We start from the raw sequence: 27,260 nt of genomic DNA on the forward strand, positions 1-27,260 counted from the left end.
ATGAATAGATTGTTGTAATCTACATTTATTACTCCTTTAATAATTTTGAATGCCTCTATTAACTGTCCCCTTAGTTGTCGAGTTTATAGATCAAATAAGTTCAAACATTCCTTCCTCCGTCTTTATCCAAATTGCCTTAGTGTTGGGACTAGTTTGGCGGCCCTAACTTAAGGGGACCGTCCGCCATGTCCGCCATTTTTTTTTTTCTAATGATACAAATTACACAATTTCTTTATATGTTTTAGACATATATAATACCTTCATCATATAAAAATTTCAAGTCATTTGATCAAAAACTTTTGGATTTATTAGCAAAAATCATATTTAAAAAAAATATTTAGGTACATTTTTCCCAACTACAGTACTATAATACCAAGTGTATTGAAACTTATACCACAAAAACTACTCTAACAACCGAACAATTCTGTCAGACAGAATTTTGATTTTCCTTTCTGGTTTCTTTTAATGAATTTTTTTTTCCTCGTCTAGACGGAAAATAATCGTGAAAAAAAATGTACAAAGAAAATCAAAATTTTGTCTGACAGAATTGTGGGATTTTTATTCTTCTTTTCAACGATATCTTTTTCTCTAATATCGAACAACAAATAAGTGAGAAAAATGTACCTAAGTGGGAATAAGTATGTTTTTGAGTTATGAGCTCCCAAAGATTGGCAGCAAACTTTCTCTTCTTTTCTAAAAGAAATCAAGATATTATTATGATAACTTTTATTGTGTATTCCTACATAAATGCACCCTAAACGAGGTATTTGAACCCTCAGTTTGCTATTCCTATGTTATGAGTTGCCAGCGATCTCTAATTGTTGCCAGTGTTTTAGTTAGCAGGTTTCAGCTTTGTACTCTTATCCATGTTTCCCTCTTTTGTTTTGTTTTTTTTCTTCTTGTTCTCCACTTACTTTTTGTTCTTTCTATCACCTTATGTAACATTGGCATTGCTATAAAATTCCAGAGGACGTTGTGAAAGCACAATCAACATACGAACTTCAAGTAAATAAACACATGCATTATAATTTCTATATGTCTTTGGAAACTTTGCTGATGTTTTCGTAGCTGGTAGTTTTCATTCACCTACCCTCTACCAATGCCTTTCATTTCTGCCAGAAGCACGAGATTTCGAAACATGAGAAAGAGAGAGAGAGAGAGAGAGAGAGAGAGAGAGAGAGAGAGAGAGAGAGAGAGAGAGAGAGAGAGAGAGAGAGAGAGAGAGAGAGAGAGATCATGAAAGCATTTGGCTGATATAGATGGCAGTTCAAATTGAGAGAGAGAGAGAGAGAGAGAGAGAGTTGAACATTGTTATTATAGTATTTGTATAAATGGGAGTTCTAAATAATTCGAGAGAGAGAGAGAGAGAGAGAGAGAGAGAGAGAGAATTAAAGTATTTGTATAAATAGCAGTGGTAAACAATTCGAGAGAGAGAGAGAGAGAGAGAGAGAGAGAGAGAGAGAGAGAGAGGAGAGAGAGAGAGAGAGAGAGAGAGAGAGAGAGAGAGAGAGAGAGAGAACTGCACATCTGTCAAACTGAGTCATACAGACGACACCATAAGGATGACGTCATCATTTAAAGACCGCTATATCTTCATTGTTTGGAAAAATGATTGACTATTTGTTCTTTCTATAACCTTAGGTAACATTAGCCTTGCTATAATGTTCCCAAGGGCGTTTTGGAAACACAATGTACATACGAACTTCAAGTAAACAAACGCATGCATTATAACTTTTATACATCTTTGGAAACTTTGGCTTCTGTTATTGTAGGAGTAGATTTCGTTCATCTACACTCTACCAATGCCTTCCATTTCTGCCAGACGTACGATAGTTCGAAATATAAGTGAAAAATCGCTATGGATATGCAAAATTAACACACAAAGACGATTTTGTCAAACTCAGTCATGCAGACGACACAGTAAGGATGACGTCATCATTTAAAAACCTCTATATATTCGTTATTTGTAAAAATAATTGGCTAAAACTTCTGGGGAGTATGTACGACATGTTTATGCATACATAGAAGCAATAAAACGATTTTCGATTTCTGAAAGTTGGTATGTCAATACCCCATGGCGGACGGTCCCCTTAAACTGCTTCCAGTCTATCTATATCCTTCTGAATACTTGGAGCCAAGAATTGGACTCCGTATTCTAGAGGGTCTTGCTAGTGATATGTAGAGCTGTAGTAGAGTGTCTTTGTTTCTGATTTTGAATTGTCTCTTTATGTAACCAATTAGTTTTTGTGCTTTCTTTTCAGCTTTTATGCTGTTTGGTGAACTTCAAATCTTTGCTCGTACTAATACAGAGATCTTTTTCCTGGTCCACACTTTCTATTTCATTACCTGGTAGTGAGTAATCTAATTGTGGGTTACTATAACATATGTGCATGACTTTACATTTCCCACAGTTGAGAGGCATTTGCCATTTTCTGGACCATTCTCCTAGCTTCCTTAGATCCTCTCTTAGGGTTTCTTCATCTTCAAAGTTCACAGCGTTTATGACTAGTTTAGTATTGTTGGCAAATTTGGATATTTTACTGGTTAATCTTAAATCTATATCGTTCATGTAGATCAGAAATAGAAATAGGCCAAGGATGGATCTTTGAGGTACTCCGCTTGTAACAGCTGCCCACTCTGACGCTTCTCCATTGATTACAACTGTTTTCTGCTTGTTAGCCAATCCTCAATCTATTCAGCTAGCTCATCAATGATGCCTAGTGCTCTAATTTTGACCATTAATTTTCTATGAAGAACTTTGTCAAAAGCATAATTCTGTTTAAATAATTATGAGAGGAATAACAAAAGAAGGAAAATTTCAATAGAGAAAGCAGAAATGTACCACTGAAAATTAATTAGTAAAACTAAGATAATATTCAATGAAAATGCAAACAACAAAGAAGGGTTATGGACAAACCTTAGAGCTTGCAAATGAATATACGTACTTAGGACATACAATTAGTGTTTCCCAGGACAAGACCAAAATTAAAAGGATAAGCATGGGATGGAGAGCTTTTGATATACGAAATGAGATTATGAAATGTAAAAGACCACTTCCACTAAAAAGAAAAACTATTCAATCAATATGGTCCTATTAGTATTAACTTATGAATCAGAAATTTGGAGACTAACTAAAGCATTAGTGTGTAAGCTATTTACAACTCAAAGAGCTATAGAAAAAATAATGATGGGAATAACTCTATGAGACAGAAAACAAGTAATAGGGATATGAGAACAAACTAAAGTTGAGGATATTCTAATATGTTAGAAAAAGAAATGGACATGAACAAGACATATAATGATTGTCAGTTAATAGAGGGACATTAGGGATAAAAAAATGGGTACCCAAAGATTGCTAAAGAAGCAGGGGAATAAGAGAATGCGATGGATTAATGAGCTAAGAAATTCCACAGGTATAGACTAGCATAGAAAGACCATAAAGATGTAAGAGGAAGGACATGTTTGAGACCCTTGTCCTGTAGTGGACTAGCAACGGCTGGCGATGATGATGGGAAACCGTAGGCTAAGGATCAAAACACAGCATTCAATTACGTAAACTGACCAACTAATTTAAGCACACCACTTCATTCTAAAAAATCATTATTTTTAAAAAGATAATTACTGTACATTTCATCAAAGCATTTTTATTTACTTTTGTTTTCAATTTTGGGTGCATTTCAACCATCAACAATTAGGGATTTGTTTACTTTAAAGTATCAAATACGACCAAGGGTTTTGTTTTACTCATACATAGGGTGGTATGCTGATGACTTTCATGTTATGAGTTGTCTTGTACTGAATCTGTGATAATGATGTACTATTACCTCTGAAAACTTGTATGAACTACAATACCGAGGTAAAAACCACACGAAAGCAATGTAGTGCAGTACAGCGGGTTACATAGTTAGTTAATCAACTGCAGGTAGGCAATGGTCAGTAGGTTGGTAGGTTATAAATTGACCCACCCAGGGTAACAAGCATTCATGGATTCTTGATCATCGTGCCTGTCTCAGTTACCTAACACCTGCAAATATGGAGGGCTGATGGTATAGAAAACACAACACTAACTATTAGAGGGCAAGAACAAATGCAATTACTCAAATGCCAGTGGTAACCAACCATGCCTTTATTTGATAATTAGGCCACAAAAGGAAAAAACTGAATACTAGTACTTCAACTTGATAATGTTCTTGAAGTGATTTGTTCACACAAAAATACGCTTATTTACACCTTCGACGATTAGACAAGAACAGTGGTCAAGGGTTTGTTGCAACGTAGGTACGCCTGCAATGACTGGGAGGATGGCTCTTTTCTGGGCGCCGTGCAAGGCATCACTCACAGCACATGACTTTCAGCTACTAAGGTGCTGTGGAAAGTTCAAATGAGCCAGAACTTGTGAGGTCTCCCCATACCCTCTGTGCTTTGCACGTTGATACAGCAGGGAAGATAATATTTCCTTGGTAATCATGACATAAGGGATTCCCTGTTCTAGCCTTTCACAGTTAACTCTTTGGAGACCACAAAGCTCTTTTACTCCACAAGTCACCATCACCACTAATAACCATTCAAAATAGTCTTTCCCTTTAATACACCAAATATGAAATATGTTCTTTCCACTATCTTTGGTCCTGTACTCAAACTATCAAGTCTCCATACTAAGATTTTTCTTTTTCCCTAAATTAACTTGGCCTTTCTAAGTTCTTCAACCAGCCACTTTTATGTTTACCATTTTCTAACCAAGAATAATTCATCACCATTACTCATTAAATGTCCAAAACATCACAAATCTTTGAAACTTTACTCTTTCCTCCAGCTGCTAGACACCAAATCTTTGAGCATCTCTCATTTTCAACACAATCTTCTCAAGTGTTCTAGTCAAGAATTTCCATAATCTAAAATCTTCCCTTTCTAAACTCTCTTCCAATTCACTTGTTAGTGCACGAGTGTAATAACCCAATAAATTTCCCCGAAGTTTCTACAGCGATGTAGTAGGTTGGTCAGGGCACCAGACACACGTTGAGATACTACCGTTAGAGAGTTATGGAGTCCTTTGACTGGCCAGACAGAATTACACTGGAGCCTTCTCTCTGGTTATGGTTCAATTTCCCTTTGCCTACACATACACTGAATATTCTGGTCTATTCTTCACACATTCTCCTCAGGCCTAATACCTCATATGCCTGGCAACACTGAGATTACCACACAATTCTTCTTCACCCCAGGGGTTAATGCACTAACATTGTTCAGTGGCCACTTTCCTCTAGGTAAAGGTAGAAGTGACTCTTTAGCTATGATAAGCAGCTCTTCTAGGAGGACACTCCAAAATCAAACCATTGTTCTCTAGTCTTGTGTAGTGCCATAGCCTCTGTACCATGGTCTTTCATTGTCTTGGGTTAGAGTTCTCTAGCTTGCGGGTACACTCAGGCACACTATTCTATCTTATTTCTCTTCCTCATGTTTAGTTAAAAATTTTAAAGTTTACACAGGAGATATCTATGCCATTACTCTTCTTGAAATATTTTATTTTTCCTTGTACCCTTTTCTCACTGGGCTATTTTCCCTGTTGGAGACCCAGGGCTTATAGTATCCTGCTTTACTAACTAGAGTTGTAGCTTAGCAAGTAATAATAATAATAATAATAATAATAATAATAATAATAATAATAATACAGTATGGTCCCAGTATTCGCGGGGGGCTATGTCCTTCACCATCCCCGTGAATATTGAAAAACCGCAAATTTAGGACAGTTTTAAAATGCCTATATATGAGATTACACTACTAAAAGATTCCCCAACACTTTCTAAAGACATTCTTATTCATTAATACAGTGATATATATTCTCTCTCTCTCTCTCTCTCTCTCTCTCTCTCTCTCTCTCTCTCTCTCTCTCTCTCTCTCTCTCTCTCTCTGTGTTAGGGTAAATTTGAGTGATTTTCTGCTCAAAAAAAAAAAAAGGCTTGTTTGTATAGTGAAAATTCGTAAATCTGCGAATGGCGAACCTCAAATGGGCAAGGGGATACTGTAATAATAATAATATAAGACCAAGCAAATGAGATATAGTAAAATGTTCTAGCCTCTTGAAATCACTTTTAAAAGAGGGGTTGAAAAACAGAAATGAAAGAAAAAATAAAGCAATAATAAAATTAATAAGAAAAAGTCAGTAAAAAAAAAAATCTGTTAAAAGATGTCCAATGACTAACTTAACATACTGCTTACATGCTTACCCAAGGGCACGTGGCAAGGCAGACAGCTGATTTGATTGAACAACTAGTTTTTGCAGGTCTTTAAGAAATCCAATTTCTGGTGGCAATCCTTCTAATCTGTTTTCTTCAAGATCCAAAACTCTCAACTTCCGTAAATTGCCAACACTTGAAGGAATTTTCTGTAAAGGGAATGCGAGCACATGTAAAACTAAAAAACATCATTTGGCAAAAACCTAATTTTAATAAAATCTATTTCTATACTCACTTAATATTCACATAGCTTCTCTAGAAGATCCATTTAATCAACATTTACCCGTAAAAATTTTCAAGTTTGAAATTTTACGTATTTCTTTCCTTTATATAGACACATCTCTAGTAAAAACATGAAACATTCCAGCAGTTAATGGTAAAAGGTGAGGGGGGAAGGCACCTGTCTCTTATTTCAGTTTTGAAGTCGAAACTATTCCTTATCCTCTTGACAAGAGTCATTGGGGAGAATGGTGGGCATATAAGTAAACATCGAGTAGGCCTATTTAAAAGCTTATTAATTAAATTCTGTTCATTTTGATGAACTTCCCCTGATGTTCATGTTACTGACTCCCACACTCTGATGTAGGTGGGATGCCAGTGAAAGAAAGATTTGTCATTTATAACTTAAAGTAGTATTATAAGAATTAGAATTCTACTACTCTTGAGCAGCTGCATGGACAACTGCTCAAAGCCTCTTCAGAGAGCATTTTTCTATCTACTCACAAATTCTCTTATTGCATTATTAGAATTGTATTTTTTTTTCATTATAGAATTATAAAAATATTTGTCTGGTGAAAGTTTTAATGTTCAAAATTTTATTTTACATATATAATTATCTATTAAATAAAATTCTACCAGTAGACCAAACTTAATTATTTTGCAAAGGCATATGGAAAAATGTAGTTCTTTTCAGTAAAAACTTGTTTATATCAACACAGATATACAAAATGAAAAAAAGAACATAACAGCATATATACAAACCCTTTTTATAGTTTATTAAAGGAAATAAAAAGCCATGCCAACACCCAGTACCCATGTCAGCCTCTGCTGCCTAGTGTAAGTTATGCAGCACTCAAGTATGTTTTTGTTAGGTTTTGAGTATCTGATGAGTTTTATTTACTAGGAGTATGAGCTGTCATGATAAGTGTGTGTGGAGAGAGAGAGAGAGAGAGAGAGAGAGAGAGAGAGAGAGAGAGAGAGAGAGAGAGAGAGAGAGAGAGAGAGAGAGAGAGAGATGTTAATCTTTAATGCAATGTCTATATTCTTGATAGACATTATAGGTCATGAGTTTATGCAAAGTTATTTATATGAGCTAATATGTTTATCCATATAAAACTCCTATAAGGAAGTATGTTTTTAAAATGATCACAATCATTGCTTTCTTTATGTATCTTATACAGTGGAACCTCGGTACTTGAATAACTCACAACTCGAACAAATAGGTACTCGACCAAAAAATTTTCAAAATGTCTCCAAATTAGACCAAATTTTCGGAACTCGACAAGTCAAGTCCACCCGAACAGCATCCCCCACCAACTTCACAGCATCAGTCGGAGCCAGCATGCCATCGAAGGATGACTCACTCATTCCCTTGCATTTTAGATTGTGCTACTCTCAATTTTGGTGCCTTTTTTTTTTTATTAACTCTGGGCATTCATAATGGGTCCGAAGAAAGCCAGAAGTGAACAGAAAGAGAAGAGGAAGACAACGATAATGACAATTGAACTAAAAAAAGGAAATAATTGTATAATTTGAGAATGGCATTTGTGTTTCGGATTTCACTGTGCAGTACGGCATTTCAAAATCAACGATTTCAACTTTCATCAAAAACATCGAAGTCCAGCAAAGGTTGGTTCGAAAAATTAAAAAACAGAACTGGCATACATCGTGTAACAAGACATGGCAAGGCAGCAAGTTTGAACAAAGCTGCAGTTGCAGCTGACAGCTTTCTTAAAGAATTTAATACTTATATAAAGGAAGAACAGTTTATTCCTCAACAGGTTTTCAATTGTGACGAGACCGGGTTATTTTGGAAAAAAACGCAGGCCAGTACAGTACGTACATTACAAAGGAGGAAAAATCACTGCTCGGGTACAAGCCTATGAAGGATAGGCTCACTCTTTTGTTGTGTGCATATACTAGCAGTGACTGTAAAATAAAACCTTTGCTCTTCAATCATTCACACTACCCCTAAGTCTTTAAAAAGAACACCATAATGAAAAATAAATTGCTTGTTATGTGGCAGGCAAACACAACGACATGGGTGACCATATAGTTCTTCAATGAGTGGGAGCACGAAGTGTTTGCCCCCCTAGTGAAGGAATATCTTACAGCAAAAAATTTGCCTATAAAATGCCTGTTAATCATGGTCAATTCTCCTGCTCACCCACTAGGTTTAGAGGATGAATTAGTTGATGAATTCAGATTCATCAAAGTTAAATTCCTGCCACCTAATACGACACCAATTCTTCAGCTCATGGACCAACAAGTCATTTCGAATTTTAAAAAACTGTACACCAAAGTCCTTTTCCAAAAGTGTTTCAAAGTGACTAATGACACAAAGCTAATACTTCGAGAATTCTGCAAAAGAACACTTCAGTATCTAAAGCTGTGTGAATCTCATTCATAGTACATAGAGTGCTGTAACATACCGTACGTAAAATTCGGCATGGAGAAAACTGTGGTCAGAATGTGTACCAAAGAGAGATTTTGAGGGGTTCAAGTCTGAATCAGGTTCTACAGTCAAAGAAAGTGCTGTCATTGAGATTTTGACCATGGGGGAAGCTTTGGGGCTTGTGGTTGAAAAAGAGGACACTGATGAGGTCGTGGAAAGACACTCCACCAAGTTAACAACCGAAGAGTTGTTGCATCTGCAACAGAAGCAGCAAAAGGATATGGTAGAAGACCTTTCACCAGAAGAGGATGAAAAGAGGGAGCTGGTTCTGAGTGCCTTAATTAATGAAAATAGGGTGAACTGCAGCTTTTTCTCGAGAAATATCACCCAGATACAGTTGTGGCAAATCGTTCCACGAACATTTTCAAAGAGTGTTACAGTATGTCCCACTTCAGGAGGATAGCGCAAAAAAGAAAAAAAACAGCTTACAAGGGATAGGTTTTTAATTAAAGAAAAACGACAAGCAACTGCAGTGATTGAGTCACAAGAGCAAAAGAGGCAAATAAGGGAAAAAACTCCTGAAGGCATGTTACCGAGTGCTTTCATGGAAAGGGACTCCCCGTCAAAGCAGTAACCCTCCTCCTTCCTTCCTCCATCTCCATTCCCGTATGCCATCACACCACAGTTATAAAGGTAAGCAAATGATACAAAAAGGGTTTAAATTTACTTTACTATGTATTTAGTTTCAATAGTTTATATACAAATTTTTACATATTAGCACAATATTTAGTTTTAGGAGGCGAACATTTATCTGGTGCTTGGGAACAAATTAATCTAGTTTACATTATGTCTTATGGGAAAAATTGTTTCGGTTTTCTAACAAATCGGTTCTCAACCACAATTTCTGAACAAATTATGGTCAAGAACCGAGATATTACCTGTATATCAAAGTATTTTCTTTGTCATAACTATTACATGTTTGCAAACGACTAAAATATTATTTTCAACCACTTTGTGAGAGAGAGAGAGAGAGAGAGAGAGAGAGAGAGAGAGAGAGAGAGAGAGAGAGAGAGAGAGAGAGAGAGAGAGAGAGAGAGATAATAATGAATAGTAATATGGAATATACAAAACATGAAGATATATTATAGAAATACCTGAAAAAAGGGAAAATAAGAAAAAAGATAAATCTCATCTTCTGTAAACTATTTCCTTTACTGGTAATAGTAAGTCTTCGTCTTGTGGGTGGGACTTATAGTCAAGGGCAGGGAATACTTTCTCTATGATTATGAACACTTTGGCAACACAAAAACTATAAAATCGACCTTACATTATCATGAATAAGGACTGGAATCCCATGTATTTTTGGGTTGGTGATGAGGTTAGATGTGAATACAGTAAAATGACAAATTCGTAGATAATTTGTATTTTTCCTAACTATACTAACCTTAGCTATTTACATGGGGTAATTACTTCGGCGTAGCTGAATGACGAGCCATAAAAGTTTCAACGAGGGTTTACTACCCCGCCGCTAGTTAGTGGGGGGTAGGGAGGGATAGCTGCCCCCCCCCCACCCTCACACACACACACACCGATTGAATGCTTCACTTTGCTTAGAGGTAGGACTTATCCCGGTGGGCAGGGCTGGCGGGCACATATGTGTAAATAGCTAAGGTTTGTATAGTTAGGAAAAATACAAATTATCTACGAATGTCATTTGTTCCGTAACTGAAATACAAACCACGCTATTTACATGGGGTGACTCAACCCTTAGGAAGGGCGGTAAGTCCCCAGCCATACTGGCTTTGGCTTGCCCGGGGACCCCAAATTCGAGTGTGTAAGTACTCAAGAAATAAGGGGTCCCTGCTCCTCGCTGGCATGCTGTGAAACTGCTGCGGCCTACATAAGCTGTGTGTGAAGGTGAGAAGTGATTCGTCCTAGGAAGTTGACCTGGAGTTCTTCAGATGGAAATCTAGGCTAGGACTCTCCCAATACCACCTCGTCAGGGTATGGGGACATGACAGTATTACATTTAATACTAGGAACACAAGGGAGCATGGCTTACCTGCAGAGGTTCGAGGTCAGCTGTGCAGAGAACCCAGGATGCTGCTTTCTCCAAGGGAGGAGAGGATGAAGAAAAGAATAAGGGCCAGACAGATCTTTTCATTCATGCAGACTAAAACCGGGTAACAATGCCCTCAACCTTCTGCTACTTGTCCATTAAGGAGCCTGAGGTTAGACCAGCTGTTGTGCAGCCACCACAGGGCCGATAGAGAATGTATCGAGCCTCCTGTGTGTCACGTCTTGCAGGTAGTGGGCTGTGAAGGTGGTCTGACGCTTCCACACCCCAGCTTGAAGGACCTGCGTCACTGAATAATTCTTCTTGAAGGCCAGAGACGTAGCTATGCCCCTGACATCATGCGCTCTAGGGCAACGTGACGGAGGAGGGTCAGGATTCAAGGCCAGATGTATCACGTTGCGAATCCAGGCCTAGATGGTATTCCTGGTGACCCTCCTCTTCGTCTTCCCGGTGCTCACAAACAGGGCTCGCACCCGGGGACGAACTGCAGCTGTTTTTTTAAGATACAACCTCAGACTCCTCATTGGGCACAGTAGGAGATGGTCTGGGTCACCTGTTACAGAACGGAGACTCGAAACCTGGAAAGAGTCGAACCTAGGGTCCGGCACTCCCGGATTCTGAGTCTTGGCAACAAACTCAGGGACGAAGCTGAGCGTTACCTCCCCCCATCCCCTTGAATGGGTGGGCGATGTCGTACGAGAGACCATGTAGCTCACTGACTCGCTTGGCCGAGGCCAAAGCTAGCAGGAAAACCGTCTTCCAGGTAAGGTGGCGATCTGAAGCCTAGCGTAATGGTTCGTAGGGAGGTCTCTTCAGAGACCTGAGAACTCGAACCACGTTCCATGGAGGTTGTCCCACTTCCGACTGAGGGCAGGTAAGTTCATAACTTCGTATGAGAAGGGAAAGTTCCAGCGAGGAAGAAATGTCCATTCCTTTAAGCCTGAAGGCAAGACTTAAGGCTGAGCGATAGCCTTTCACTGCCGAGACTGAAAGGCGCATTTCCTCCCGCAAATACACGAGGAACTCCGCTATTGCTGGAATAGTGGCATCAAGGGGAGAGATACCCCTTCCACGACACCAACCACAGCAGACTCGCCACTTCGCCTGGTAGACCCCTGCGGATGACTTGCGCAGGTGACCAGACATCCTGTTCTCAACTTGTTGCGAAAATCCTCTCTCTGTGAAGAGATGTTGGATAGTCTCCAGGCGTGAAGTCGAAGCGAAGCTACGGCTTTGTGGAAGATGTTGGCGTGTGGTTGTTTGAGTAGCTCGTGACGTGGAGGGAGTTCTCTCAGAACCTCCGTGAGGAGTTGCAGAAGGTCTGGGAACCATTCTGCGTGATGCCATAGCGGAGCTATCAGGGTCATTGAAAGATTGACCGATATTCTGGTCTTGTTGAGCACCCTCCTCATCAGACAGAACGGGGGAAAGGCGTACAGATCGACGTTGTCCCACCGTTGTTGGATGGCATCCTGCCAGAGAGCCTTGGGGTCCGGGACCGGGGAGCAGTACAGCGGGAGCTTGAAATTCAGCGCTGTAGCAAACAGATCCACCATCGGGGAACCCCACAAAGTCAGGACTTTGTTGGCTACTTGAGGATCCAAAGACCACTTGGTACTCACTATCTGCGTCGCTCTGCTCAGACTGTCGGCGAGCACATTCCTTTTGCCTGGAATGAAGCGAGTCGCTAGCGAAATAGAGTGGACTTCGGACCATCTCAGGATCTCTACTGCAAGATGGGATAGCTGTTCCGAAAAGGTACCTCCCTGCTTGTTGATATAAGCCACCACCGTGGTGGTGTCGCTCATCACCACCACAGAGTGGCCCGCCAGGACTTGGCGGAACTTCTGAAGTGCCAGGAACATGGCCTTCATTTCTAGCAGGTTTAAGTGAAGGTACTTTTCTGATTCTGACCACAGGCCTGAGGTCCTGGGGTTCAGAACGTGGGCCCCCCACCCTTTCTTTGATGCGTCCGAGAACAACATCAAATCCGGGGGAAGGACGAGATCCACTCCCTTTCCTAGGTTCTCGTCCGCCACCCACCACTGGTGGTCCGTCCGTTCCGCAGGACCCATAGGGATCAAAGTGTCCGGGGAATCATGACCTTGATTCCACCAGGACTTGAGTCGCCACTGGAGGGATCTCCTTCTGAGGCGACCGTTGGGAACGAGACGGGCCAGGGAGGAGAGGTGGCCGAGGAGACGTAGCCACGATTGGGCTGGGAGTTCTTCTCAATTGAGGAAAGGTCTCGCGACCTTCCTCAGCCTTGTTATCCTGTCGTCTTGGGAAGGCTTTGTGGAGATTGGTGTCTATGGCCATGCCTAGATATACCAGTTTCTGAGAGGGCTGCAAAGAGGACTTCGAGATTTACCATGATCCCTAGATCCTGGCAAACTTCGAGGAGCTTGTCTCCGAGTCCGCTAGGATCAGCCAGTCGTCCAGATAACGAAGGAGACGGATGCCGATCCTGTGAGCCCACGAAGAGATGAGGGTGAACACTCTGGTGAACACCTGAGGGGCTGTGAAGAGACCAAAACACAGCACCTTGAACTGGTAGATCTTGTTGTCTAGGTAAAATTTTAGGTACTTCCTTGAAGACGGATGGACTGGGATCTGGAAGTACGCGTCCTTCAGGTCCAGTGTACACATGAAGTCTTGTGGTCTCACTGCGAGTCTGACCGTGTCTGCCGTCTCCATACTGAACGGGGTCTGCTTGACAAACCCGTTCAGGGTTGAGAGGTCGATAACTGGTCTCCAGCCTCCAGACGCCTTTCTCACAAGAAAGAGTCAACTATAGAAGCCTGGGGACGGACCCGTCTACAACCTCCTGGAGAGCGTCCTTCTTCAACATGGCCTGGACTTCTGCCCAAAGGGCTTGCCCTCTTGCCGATCCCATGGCAAGAGAGCTCAATGACACTGGATTCACTGTCAGGGGACGCGATAACCCAGAGCGATCACGGAAATCGTCCAGGCATCTGCCCCGAGTTGCTGCCACCTTGTCGCGCAACTTTGTAGGCATCTCCACACTGGTGGACATGCAGGGGGACTGCCAACCCTAGCGTTTACGGCCTCGGCTGTTACCTCTAGGGTTCTTGCCTCCCCTGGAGGACTTCTTGCTCCTTCTGCTCTTGGCAGGAAAGGTCTTAGACACCTTCGGCTTCGCTGCAGTGGTCTTCTTCGTGTCCTTAGCTTGACGGGGCTGTTGAGCCGCTGGAGGTTTGTAGGGCCTCGATGTCAGGGCCCTATGCATGAGGGGATCCTGGTTGGACTTCCTCCACCTCTCAGCGGTAAGCTCTACGTCCTTAGGCTCAAACAAACTCTTACCGAACACGGAAGTGTGTGTGAGCCTGCTAACCTCCGAACTGGGAACCTTCTGGTGGAACTTCTCAGCCACAGCATCCCGACGTTTGAGAATCGTATTGGCCCACAAGCTCGAGACTTGGTGGGCCAGAAACTCAATGGTCCGTGTGCCTGAGAGTAAGAAAGTCTCCAGTGCCTTCCTGGTGCTTTCTTTGGAGAGGTCCTCAGACCGCACCAGGATGCCCAGAGACCCCAGCCAGATGCCAAGCCACGAAGTTGCCTGCATGGCACACTTAGCGACCATCTCCTGGCTTAGGATTTCAGTAGCTGAGTAGGACACGTGCCGGTTGGAGTCTCTCTCTAGAGGGACTCCCCCGGTGAGTTCTTCCACGGAGTGATGCATCGGAAGACCCAAACAAGACTCCTCAAGGATCTCAAAGTACCTCCTCTGATGGACTCGAGGAGGAGGGAGGAGCTTGTTACTGGCGCTGGATCTGCTGGAGGAGGCAAGCTCAGAGAGCTGGCCCTCGACCTTGTCCCTGGCACTCTTCATCCCCTGAGACCAGGGCAAAGCTGCACTGGCCCTAGAGGGTTTCTGGGTGTCGTAGACGCGGTCCAGGACCGTGTCCTTAGCTTCACGAGGAGGAATCTCAGGGTCTGGTATCCCGTTGAGGTTCCTCATGATGGTCAGGACTTGCCAGAATGCATGTTCTGACTCTAGGTGCTCTCCTCCTGAAGGACTGGCAGCGAAGTCTCCCGTCCCCAGTGGCTCTTCCTGGGGGGACACGTGGACATCCTCGGAAGGTCTAGATGGCTCCTGCCTGATCCTTGTTTACGATTTAGGGATCGTCTTAGAGTCCTTCGGTTCCCTCCTGGGCGGGATACAGGACTCGAGTAACGATGGGTGCAGGCTCTTTTCCACCCCTGGACGAGAAGACTTCTCAGGGAGAGGCGGAGCTTCCCCCATTGGTGTTATGGGGGAACGGTCCGGCTCATCTGACTCTCCTGAGGATGGGTAATCCTCATCCGTAGGGGAGGGAGAGAAAGTCTGGGGGGGGGGGGAGGAGCCTTGCGCAAGGATCTGCGAGGAGACAAAATAGGCCTTGAAGGTGTTTCCACTGGAGAGACTCCTCTCTTCCTCTTCAGGGGGGAGGAAGCTGCCACTGATGTGTTACCCATGTCAAAGAGGGCGGGCTTCATCGCCTGCACAAGAGCTCTGACCAGGGTACCGAACCAGGGCTACTGGCTGACAGTTGCGCTGTCAGACACTCCCTCTGGAGGGAAGGGGATCGTTCGATCCCTTGGAGGAATCGACAAATGCGGGTTCGCCTGCGAAGCTGGAAAGAAACAGTCCTTAGACCTGTCTGGGAACCACCCCTCCTCCGGCGAGCGCGCTGGTCTGCGCTTGCGGGGAGGGAAACGAGACGAAGACCTGTCCGCCTGGCGACGCTCGCGCTGGAGGTCGCATGATGGGACCTGGTCAGGGTCGCGCGCGAAAGGATCACGTGATACAGGAATCTAGCGTGCGCGCATCAGCGTGGGCGAGAGGGTGGTGGAGCAGGCGCGAGGGAGTGTAGGCGAGGTCACAGGCGCGTGGGAGCGATGGCACGCAGGAGATGGTGCGGGCGCGGGGGCGCGCAGGAGCTGGAGCGGGCGCGCATAGGAGATGGCGAGGGCGTGTGGCGCGCAGGAGCCAGAACGGGAGGCGGCCGGATGCGAGGACGCGCAGCATCCTGATGTGGCACTGGAGGGCGCGAGAGGACAGGGGCGCCTGAGCGCGTATCAGGAAGAACCAGGCGAGGGCGCGTGAGCACCGGTTCAGGATAGCGCGAGGAAGGGATGGCGCGTAGGTAGGCGCTGGTCCGAAAGGACAGGCATACTCGCCTGTGGGCGCGCTAGGCGCCCAGGTGATCGTGGGCATGCATCAGGATGTGGACGCACTGGTGTGCTCTGCTCCGGTGGGCGAGCAGGACGCACGGTTTGATGAGGGCACACAGGTGTGCGCTGGAGGGTTGCATGAGGCGCCTTGATAACTGGAACTGGGCACGCAACCGGAGCGTCGCGTGCGACTGGAACGCGTGCAGGATCGCGCGGTCTGGAAGGCGGTCTGGAAGGAGAGCCCTGGGGTGCCTGTGAGCACCCATGCGCTAGCTTAGGCGCCTCCTGGGCGGCGCGCTGTGATGTGGAAGTGCGCTGGCGACCGCGTGAGCGATGGGAATGGAACTGCGCGTGGGCGCACTTTGCGCGTAACTCCAGATGGGCGCTGCGAGTCCAGAGGAACCTGTGAGCGCCTGTGCGCTAGCGTAGGAACCTCTTGAACTGCGCGCGACGAGGTTGGAACCGGGGAACGCTGGGCCACAGGTGGGCGCGTGTGCGCAAGTGGGCGTTGACGCGCTGTCACAAGAACTGCTGGAGGGTGCCAGGGCGCAGAAGGATGTGGGCGCGCAGGGGAACCCTGGCGCATAGCAGGAACAGGGGCGCGCACGCGCGCAGGTGAGCGCTGTGGCGCTAAGACAGGAACAGCGGCAGCAGCAGGAGAGCGCGCAGGAAGAACCTGGCGCTTGAGGGCAAGGGGCGCGGTTTTGCGCTCAAGGCCCTTAAGCCCCGAAGGGCCCGGTGCCTTCGCAGTGGCAGGATCAGGTGGCGCGCAACGCGCATCCGCAACATCGAAGGGTGCCGGCAAGTCAACAGGTGTAGAGGAAGACTGGTCACTGTGTCCCGAAGGACAACCATCATCCGAAGGGGATCACGAACGATCCCCGGAGAGGTCCAAGGTGGTAGCTGGCAGGGTCGGCGAACAGTGAGTCGTCTCCTCCGCAGAGGACTGTGGCGACGACGAGCCGAAGAGGCGCCTCCTAACTCCCTTGTGAGGGGAAGGAAGGCCTCTACGGCGAAGGGGAGGACGAGCCTTCCGCCTTATACGCCCACGAGGGGCCGTGGGATCAGCAGGCTGACCATCAATGGGCCTCCGCAGAGGAGTCTCTGTAAGTGAACTCCCCCGAGGGGGAGAATCACCGCCAGGAGAGACCGTGGGACTTAGATCCTCCCTCGAAAGGTGTTCGGAGGGGGAATCTAAGCCGTCAGCTACCTCAGCAACAGGAACGGGGGTTTGACTAGACCCTAGACCCACGAGATGTCTCCGTCACAACAACGTCAACCAGAGACAGAGGATCTATCCCTGCTGTAGTTGGCAATTGTTTGACAGCTGCACCAAGTTTGATCATGTCAAACAGGGCTTCCTTGGAGGACGAACCCTGCAGCCCCAAGGAACCCCAAAGTGAGGACATAAGGTGTGGGGATCGGTGTCGACCGCCGACATAAAGGTCCCACAAGGGCGGCCGGGAAGTCCAGGGCATGTACGCATAGTAGTAGAGGCCAACTTCAAACACACTGAAAAAGAAAAAAGCAAAAACAGATTAAATATGGCAGTCAAAGCGAGGGAGAGAGCAGACAGGTCTGTTCTCTTCCCGAGCCAAAAGTAAAGTGAAGCATTCACCGGTGTGTGTGAGGTGGGGGTAGCTAGCTACCCCTCCCTACCCTTCCCCCCCCCCCCCCCCCCCGCTAACTAGCGGCGGGGTAGTAAACCCTCGTTAAAACTTTTATGCCTCGTCATTCAGCTACGCCGAAGTAATTACCCCATATAAATAGCGTGGTTTGTATTTCAGTTACGGAACCAATAGACCTTATGTACTCATGAATAAGGACTAGAATTACAAGTATTTTGGTTGGTGGTAGGATGACAGTCTCCCAATTGGGGGTGTCAAGGGGGGTGAGTAATACCTAAGGCATGGAATGTCACTATTACCTAGAGAGTGGTGTGATTATTTCAAGGCAACATAAAAAAAATAGCTCTTACATATTCAGAAAATAAAGGCTAGAATTCCAAAAACTTTGTTGGTTGGCTGAAGACCAGAGGGGGAGGGGCTAATATTAAGGAGAGGAGATTCTTTAGTAAAATTTCCCCTTGTGTGAACTTGTGAGATACAGAGCCATGCGCTATACTCTTTCATAGTTTATAAAAATTATTATAATAATGATAATAAGAAGTATAAGAATGTGATATCAGTGTTCCTTAGGGTAGTGTTCTTCACCCCCTTTTTTGTGTGAACTTGTGAGATATATAGCCATGCGCTGTACTCTTTCATAGCTTACAAAAATTATCATAATAATGATAATAATAAGTATGTGATATCAGTGTTCCATAGGGTAGTGTTCTTCACCCCCTTTTTTTCCATCTTGTATAAGCATAAGAGGTATGGCCTAGAAAAAAAGCTCATAGTATATGCAGATGATACTACACTCTTTAGCCTCAATTCCACCTCTTGAATGTAGACCTGAATACCTTGATAGAGATCTAGCTAGAATTATTGTAAAATGTAAATTATCGGGCACGAAGTTGAACTCTAACAAAACTCCAAGTATGATTGTACATAGGTCGAGGATAGTGGCTCCTCAGCATCCAGACCTCTGCATTGATATTGTTTCTTTCCCTATATACATCTTTATAATTCTAGATGATTCTTGATTGCAAAATTACTTTTGAGACATACATTCTTCCGTTTCTTTTTCAATTACAAAAAAAAAAATCTTATTGTGAAGTTTTAAGATCTTTGGTAATCAATATATTGAAGTAATTTTCTTAATTCTTTCATTCTACCTTCTTCTGAGTATTGTTTTCCTATCTGGTCTTCAACTGCTGACTCACATCTTGGTTTATTTGACAACTTGCAGTTTAAGTTTCTTATTGCTTATCTGGATATTAATCTCTGGCACCGTCATTCAGTTAGTTCTTCATGCATGTTGAATAAGGTTTTTCATAATTTAGACCATCCTTCGTATTTGGATTTTCCCATCCTGTAGGGTACTTGTTATACAATTACTTCTATCAGTTTTTCATTCTTCATTATAGATTCAACACTACACAGTATTCTAGAAGTTTTATTCCAGCTGTGACCAAATTGAGGAATGTTCTTCCTATACACGTAATTGAATCGGAGGAACTTGAGTAGTTCCTTGCTGTGAATGTTATAATGTTCAACAGGCTGACATAGATCTCTGTTCATTGTTTATATATGACAGCTCTACTAAAAGGTTGCAACTGATCTTGAGATTTTTCATATTCTTTATTCATTACTTCTCATACAGTTTTTCTCATTTCTTTTCCCCCACTGGGCTACTTTTTTTCCTTTTCAATCTCTTGAGCTTTATAGTATCTTGCTTTTCCCTCTACTGTTGTAGCTTGGCTAATAATAATAGCGAGCAATCAGATTTCAGACCACAACCAATGAATGTTGTCATTATTTAACTAAGGGTTACGGACATTGACTCCCACTATTCATATGCTGACTGTACAGCAGATGGTGAAAAGGGCAATGTTGATCCAGAATAGGGATCTTGATCCACATCACCCAAATTTCACAATTTCTTCCAATACATATGTATACATTGTTAAAATTTGGTGAAAATCCTATGTGTTAATTTGTTTTGATCTAATCTTCCAAATTATGAAAAATTAAAATTCAAAATCTAGAATCGACTTACAGTACCAGATCATCTCCAAAAGTTAATGGAGTCGTCCATGGACTAAGATCCATCTGTCGTGGAAATTCGTCAAAATCAGTCAATTTGTTTTGATGTAATCTTTAAAATTGTGAAAAATGCAAATCTGCTTCATCTCCAAACTTTAATGGGGTCATCCACAACCCAAGATCTACCTGTGGTGAAAATTTTGTCAAAATCCGTTGATTAGTTTTGACATAATCATGTCCACAGACACAGACAAAAAACAAATAATAAGGTAATAATAATAATAATAATATTACAGGAGACATCCGATGGATCATTATTAAAAAAAGTGAACAGGTAGATCATAAGTGCTAACTTCAGATGGAGGAGGTTTCACAATAGAAGGACCAGAAGTAATTTAAGATAGCTAGGCTTGAGGAGAGGTTATCGACTATTACGCAGGGTGTACCAACAAATCCCTTACCGAATGGTAGACCAAAACTGCTAACATCACAAGAGTTAGCCAAGGATTCAAACCAGGGCAGATTAGGCTGGTATCAAAATCCATTGATTAGTTTTGACAATCCTGTCCACAGACACAGACAAATAAATAAATAAAATAATCCTGTCCACAGAAACACAAATAAATGCAGTACGGTCCTGAATTATGCGTGTTCGAATTATGCGATTCCCCATTTATGCGGTTGCTATTTTTCAAAAATAAGTTTTCTGTATCTGCGCTTCTGTTCAAAGTCTTCCAGTCAAGCACTACAAAATGTATCAAATCTATTGTCTTTTTAAGTATATTGTTAGCCCTAAATATGGTGCTTGATAATAAATGTTACAAAACGATATTTACCTTACATCTTATTAACATAATTTCATAATAAATAGCCTATTTAAGGATAAAACTCCATATCAACAATGAAATCAACTTTAACCATGCAAGTCCAGCTGACAAAATGTAAACATAATTGTGATAACGTTCTCAGCGATCATTATCTTTCTCGAACCTTTCAATAATTTTAATGGCAGTGTTAATGATGGTATATTAAAGCTTTAATTATGTTTAGTACAGGTATATATAAAAGCTTTATTTTTTCCATCGGGTGTCTAAGATTTTCACACGTAGGTTGGGTTCGTTTATCGGCGATGAATAGCCTAAACTTCGGTAACGAGTCGGTAATATTTTGTCATATTTTAAACAGTATATATTTGCTATACAAAGAATTTTATATACCTGTAGTACACGGTATAATTATAAAAACCTCCCTCTCTCTCTCTGCTCTCTCAGAGAGATTGATTTGATGTAAGAAACTTCAAATTCTCTCTCTCTCTCTCTCTGTAAGAAATAAAATCTTAGTTCACACATGGCAACCTGAGTTTAAATATGACAAATTCGGAGATAATTTGTATTTTTCCTAACCATACAAACCTTAGCTATTTACATTGGGTTTACCTTTTAGCGTAGCTGAAATGACGACCCAATAGTTTTTAACGAGGGTTAATTACCCCCGCGCTAGTTAGCGGGGGGTAGGGGAAGGGTAGCTTGCTACCCCTCCCCCCCCACACACCAGTGATTTGCTTCACTTCACTTAGAGGTAGGACTTGACTTGGGGGCCAGAGATGGCGGGCAAATATGTGTAAATAGCTAAGGTTTGTATGGTTAGGAAAAATACATATTATCTCCGAATTTGTCATTTGTTCCATAACCGAAATACAAACCACGCTATTTACATTGGGTGACTCACCCCTTAGGAAGGGTGGAAAGTCCCCAGCCTTACTGACTTCGGCTTTGCCCGGGGACTCAATCCCTCAGTGAGTAGCACTTGAGAGAAGGAGCCCCTGCACCTCACAAGTTCCTTGCTTCGCTAGGAACGAGTGGCCTACATAAGTTGAGTGTGGAGGAAGGTGTGACTCGTCCTATGAAGTTGACCTTGAGACCTTTAGATAGGAATCTAGGATAGGACGTTCCCAATACCACCTCGTCAGGGTATGAGGGACGCAACAGTATTAAGCTTAATACTAGGAGCAAAAGGAAGCATGGGTTACCTGCAGAGGTTGAGGTCAGCTATGCAAGGACCAGGATGCTGCTTCCCCAAGAGAGGGGAGAATGAAGAAAGAAGGGTCAGACATACTCTTTCATTCACGCAGACTAAAACCGGGTAACAACGCCCTCAACCTACTGCTACTTGTCCATAAAGGAGCCTGAGGTTAGACCAGCTGTTGTGCAGCCACCACAGGGCCGATAGAAAACGTATTGAGGCTCCTGTGGGTCACGTCCTGCAGGTAGTGGGCTGTGAAGGTCGTCTGACACTTCCAGACCCCAGCTTGAAGCACCTGCGTCACAGAGAAGTTTCTCTTGAAGGCCAGGGACGTAGCAACACCCTTGACATCGTGTGCCCTAGGGCGACGTGACGGAGGAGGGTCTGGATTCAAGGCATGGTGGATAACCCTTCGAATCCAAGCTGAGATGGTGTTCCTGGTGACCCTCCTCTTTGTCCTGCCTGTGCTCACAAACAATGCTCGCACTTGAGGACGGACTGCAGCCGTTCTCTTCAAGTAGTGCCTCAGACACCTCACTGGACATAGTAGCAGATGGTCTGGGTCGCTTGTTACAGAGCGGAGACTCGCGATCCTGAAAGAGTCAAACCGAGGATCCGGCACTCCAGGATTCTGAGTCTTGGCTACAAACTCAGGGACGAACCTGAACGTTACCTCCCCCCATCCCCTTGAATGGGCGATGTCGTACGAGAGACCATGAAGTTCACTAACCCGCTTTGCCGAAGCCAAAGCGAGCAGGAAAGCCGTCTTCCAAGACAGGTGGCGATCGGAGGCCTGGCGTAATGGTTCGAAGGGAGGTCTCTTAAGAGCCCTGAGGACCCAAACCACGTTCCAAGGAGGAGGTCTCACTTCCGACTGGGGGCAGGTAAGCTCATAGCTACGTATGAGTAGAGAGAGTTCTAGCGAGGAAAAAATATCCACGCCTTTCAGCCTGAAGGCCAAGCTTAAGGCTGAGCGATAGCCTTTCACTGCCGAGACAGAAAGGTGCATTTCCTCCCGCAGATAAACGAGGAAGTCCGCTATTGCTGGAATAGTGGCATCGAGGGGAGAGATACCCCTCCCACGACACCAACCACAAAAGACTCTCCACTTCGCCTGGTAGACTCCCTCAAGAGGACCTTCGCAGGTGCCGAGACATTCTCTCCGCAACCTGTTGCGAAAAGCCTCTCTCCGTGAGGAGACGCTGGATAGTCTCCAGGCGTGAAGCCGAAGCGAGGCCACGGCCTGGTGAGGGACGTTGGAGTGGGGTTGTCTGAGAAGCTCGTGTCGTGGAGGAAGTTCCCTCGGGAGCTCCGTCAGGAGCTGCAGAAGGTCCGGGAACCATTCCGCGTGATGCCATAGTGGAGCTACCAGAGTCATCGAAGTTGACCGATAGTCTGGTCCTGTTGAGTACCCTTCTCATCAGACAGAACGGTGGGAAGGCGTACACGACGATGTTGTCCCACCGTTGCTGGAAAGCATCTTGCCAGAGTGCCTTGGGGTCCGGGACTGGGGAGCAGTACAGAGGCAGCTTGAAATTCAACGCTGTCGCGAACAGGTCCACGGTCGGGGAACCCCACAACGTCAGGACTTTGTTGGCTATCTGAGGATCCAAAGACCACTCGGTACTCACTATCTGCGAGGCCCTGCTCAGACTGTCGGCGAGCACATTCCTCTTGCCAGGAATTAAGCGAGCTGATAGTGTTATCGAGTGGACTTCGGTCCACCTCAGAATCTCTACTGCAAGATGGGATAGCTGCTGCGAAAAAGTGCCTCCCTGCTTGTTGATATAAGCCACTACTGTGGTGTTGCCGCTCATCACCACCACGGTGTGACCCGCCAGGGTCCGTTGGAACTGCTGAAGAGCCAGAAAGACGGCCTTCAACTCTAGCAGGTTGATGTGCAGGCACTTTTCTGATTCTGACCAAAGGCCTGAGGTCCTCTGGTTCAGAACGTGCGCCCCCCACACTTCTTTTGACGCGTCCGAAAACAAAGTCAATTCCGGGGAGAGGACGAGAAGACTCACTCCCTTTCGCAGGTTCTTGTCGACCAGCCACCACTGCAAGTCCATCCGTTCCAAAGATCCTATCGGGATCAGAATGTCCGGGGAATCGGATCCTTGATTCCACCGGGACTTGAGCTGCCACTGCAGGGATCTCATCCTAAGGCGGCTGTTTGGAACCAGAAGAGCCAGGGAGGAGAGGTGACCTAAGAGACGCAACCACGACTGGGCGGGGAGCTCTTCTCGCCTGAGGAAGGGTTCCGCCACCCTCCTCAGCCTTGCTATCCTGTTGTCTGATGGAAAGGCTTTGTGGAGATTGGTGTCTATCAGCATGCCTAGATAAACCAGTCGTTGGGACGGCTGCAGAGAGGACTTCTCGAGGTTTACCACGATCCCCAGATCCTGGCAAAGCCCTAGAAGCCTGTCTCGGTGCCGAAGAAGGGTCGACTCCGAGTCTGCTAGGATCAGCCAGTCATCCAGATAACGAAGGAGACGAATGCCGTTCCTGTGCGCCCAAGATGAAATCAGGGTGAACACTCTGGTGAACACCTGAGGAGCTGTGGGGAGACCGAAACACAGCACCTTGAACTGGTAGATCTTGTCGTCTAGGCAGAATCTTAAGTACTTCCTGGAAGATGGATGGATTGGGATCTGGAAGTACGCGTCCTTTAGATCCAGTGTGCACATGATTTCTTGTGGTCTCACCGCAAGTCTGACTGTGTCCGCTGTCTCCATGCTGAACCGGGTCTGCTTGACAAACCCGTTCAGAGCTGAGAGGTCGATGACAGGTCTCCAGCCTCCAGACGCCTTCTTTACAAGAAAGAGTCGACTGAAGAAGCCTGGGGAGCCGTCGACGACCTCCTGGAGAGCACCCTTCTTGAGCATGGTCTCGACTTCGGCCCGAAGGGCCAGCCCCTTTGCCGATCCTGTGGCATAGGAGCTCAACGACACTGGATTCGCTGTCAGGGGAGGTTGAGATTTTGTGAACGGGACGCGATAGCCTTGGCCGATCACTGAAACCGTCCAAGCATCGGCCCCGTGTTGCTGCCACCTGCGGACGCAACGCTGAAGGCATCCCCCCACAGGTGGACACACAGGGGGACTGCCACCCCAAGGGTTTGCAGCTGCGGCCGCTCCTCCTAGGAGTCTTGCCTCCCCTGGAGGACTTGCCGCCCCTCTTGACCTTGGCTGGGAAGGGCTGGGTCTTAGACACCACTTTCTTAACTGCCGGTGCCTGCTTCGGAGCCTTACGAGGTTGCTGCTGCTGCTGTTGCGGCGGAGCTGGAGGCTTATAGGGCCGAGCTGTAAGGGCCCTATGGAGGAGGGAGTCCGTGCTAGATTTCCTCCACCTCTCAGCCGTTCGCTCCATATCCTGCGGCTCGAACAAATTCTCCCCAAGAAGGGAAGCATGTCTGAGCCTACACACATCCACGGCGGGGACCTTCGGGTGGAATCTCTCGGTCACCGCATCGCGCCGCTTCAACACCGAGTTGGTCCACAGGGTGGTGACCTGGTGCGCCAGGAACTCGATGGAGCGGGTGCCCGAGAGTAAGAAGGTCTCCAGGGCCTTCCTATTGGTCTCCTTAGACAAGTCCTCGGAGCGCGAAAGGATGCCCAGAGTTCCTAGCCATATATCCAACCACGAAGTGGCCTGCATGGCGCACTTCGCGACCTTCTCATGGCTCAGGATCTCCGACGCCGAGAACGACACCTGCTGGGCAGAGAGCTTCTCGAGGGGAACTCCCTTAGCCAGCTCCTCCAAGGAGTGATGGAGAGGAAGAGCGAGACTGAACTCACCCAAGATCTCAAAATACCTCCTCTGCTGGAGACGAGGAGGAGGGATGAGTTTGTTCCCGGTAGAGGAACGACTGGAGGAGGCAAGAATCGCGAGCTGGGCGGTGGCCCTGGCTCTGGCACTCTTCAGACCCCGAGACCAGGGCAGAGCCGCACTGGACTTAGGGGCTTTCTGAACGTCGAACACTTCGTCCAAGACTGTGTCCTTGCCTTCTCGGGGGACGATCACGGGGTCCATGAATCCGTTGAGTTGCCTCATCAGGCTCAGGACCTGCCAGAAGGCATGTTCAGATTCCTGCTGATCTCCTCCTTGCGGGCTAGCAGCTAAGTCTCCTGTCCCCCGGAATCTCTTCCTGGGGCGAAGCGTGGACGTTCCCCTGGAGAGCCGCGGGTTCCTGGCGAATCCTTGAAGACAATTTCGGGATGGTCTTGGAGTCCTTGGGTTCCCTCCTGGGAGGGATACAGGATCCCAACAAAGAGGTTCGAAGAGCCCCTTCCGCACGAAACGATTCTCCTCCATGAAGAGGAGGCTCCCCCCTTGGTGCTGAGGGGAAGACTTATCGCTTCACTGGACTCACCCGAGGACGGAAAAGCCTCGTCCACGGGAGAAGGAGAAAACGCTTGAGCAGGGGAAGGGGCCTTCCCGACAGACCTCCTAGGAACCAACTTCTCCCTGAGGGAAGTCACCATGAAGTCCACTCCTCTCTTCCTCTTCAGCGTAGGTGAGGCAGCCGTTGATTTGTTGCCCTGATCGGCGAGTGCTGGCTTCATTACCCTCACTAACGCCCGCATCAGAGGACCAAACCAAGTCTGTTGTTCCACGGACACAGAGTCCGAAATCCTCGCTGGAGGAAAAGGGATCGGGCGATCCTTCGGAGTGGACACCACTGGACCTGCCTGAAAAGGAAAGGGGGAAGAAAGACGCACTGACCTCTCTGTCCTGCACAACAGTCCTGCGTTTCGATGGAGGCGATCCAGAGCGCTGTCTGGGAACACGCGTTCCTGCTGCTATCACTGGCTGTGAAATTCGGCGCGAACGGTGGTCGCCCGGGCGCGCAGGCGAGTGGTCGCAGGCGAGTGGTCGCGCGGAGGCGAGTGGGCGCGAGGGAGTACAGGCGAACGAGCGCGTGGGCGAGCCGGTGAACGAATGCGTTGGTGCGATGGCGAGGGAACGCGTTGCCGCGTGGGCGAGTGAGAACGTTCCGAAGATCGCTGGCGACGTTGGTCAGGAGACCTGTAGCGCGAGGGAGAGCGATTGCGAGCAGGCGATCGGTGGTGCGCAGGCGAGCGATGGCGCGTTGGCGCATGGTGACGCGTAGGAGAGCGTTGGCGCATGGTGACGCGTTGGCGAGCGATACCGCGTAGGTCGCGCAGGCGAACGATCGCGCGAGGGCGAGCTAGCAGAGGGCGAACCATGTCCTTCCAGAACCTCTGGGCGACGGCGCGCTGGAGAACGCATGCGCGCAGGCGATAAGTCACGCGGGCGATTCGGAGATCGCTGATGTTCAGGTGATCACTGACGCGTAGGAGAACGCTGACGAGCAGGCGATTGTTGAATCGTCTGTGATTGCTGGCGAGCAAGAGGGCGACGCGTGGAATCCTGTGAAGGAACAGTCGGCGCGGCGCGTTCACGAACAGGAACAGGAAGTGCGTAGGCGTGTGGGCGAACATGTGCTTTAGAAATACGCGCTG

At 46.0% G+C, this 27,260-nt stretch overlaps 1 protein-coding gene across 1 annotated transcript in view; it reads right to left on the reverse strand.

The window, feature by feature from the left end:
* The window catches only part of Sur-8 (leucine-rich repeat protein shoc-2), a 293,723-nt gene that overhangs the window by 96,978 nt on the left and 169,485 nt on the right, over positions 1 to 27,260 (reverse strand). Inside the window, exon 6 of the mRNA XM_068371791.1 lies at positions 6,225 to 6,382. Coding sequence (XP_068227892.1) covers positions 6,225 to 6,382 — 158 coding nt within the window. The remainder of the gene's footprint in view (positions 1 to 6,224; positions 6,383 to 27,260) is intronic.

Source organism: Palaemon carinicauda, chromosome 4 (genome assembly GCF_036898095.1).
Source record: "Palaemon carinicauda isolate YSFRI2023 chromosome 4, ASM3689809v2, whole genome shotgun sequence".
Lineage (NCBI taxonomy): Eukaryota > Metazoa > Arthropoda > Malacostraca > Decapoda > Palaemonidae > Palaemon > Palaemon carinicauda.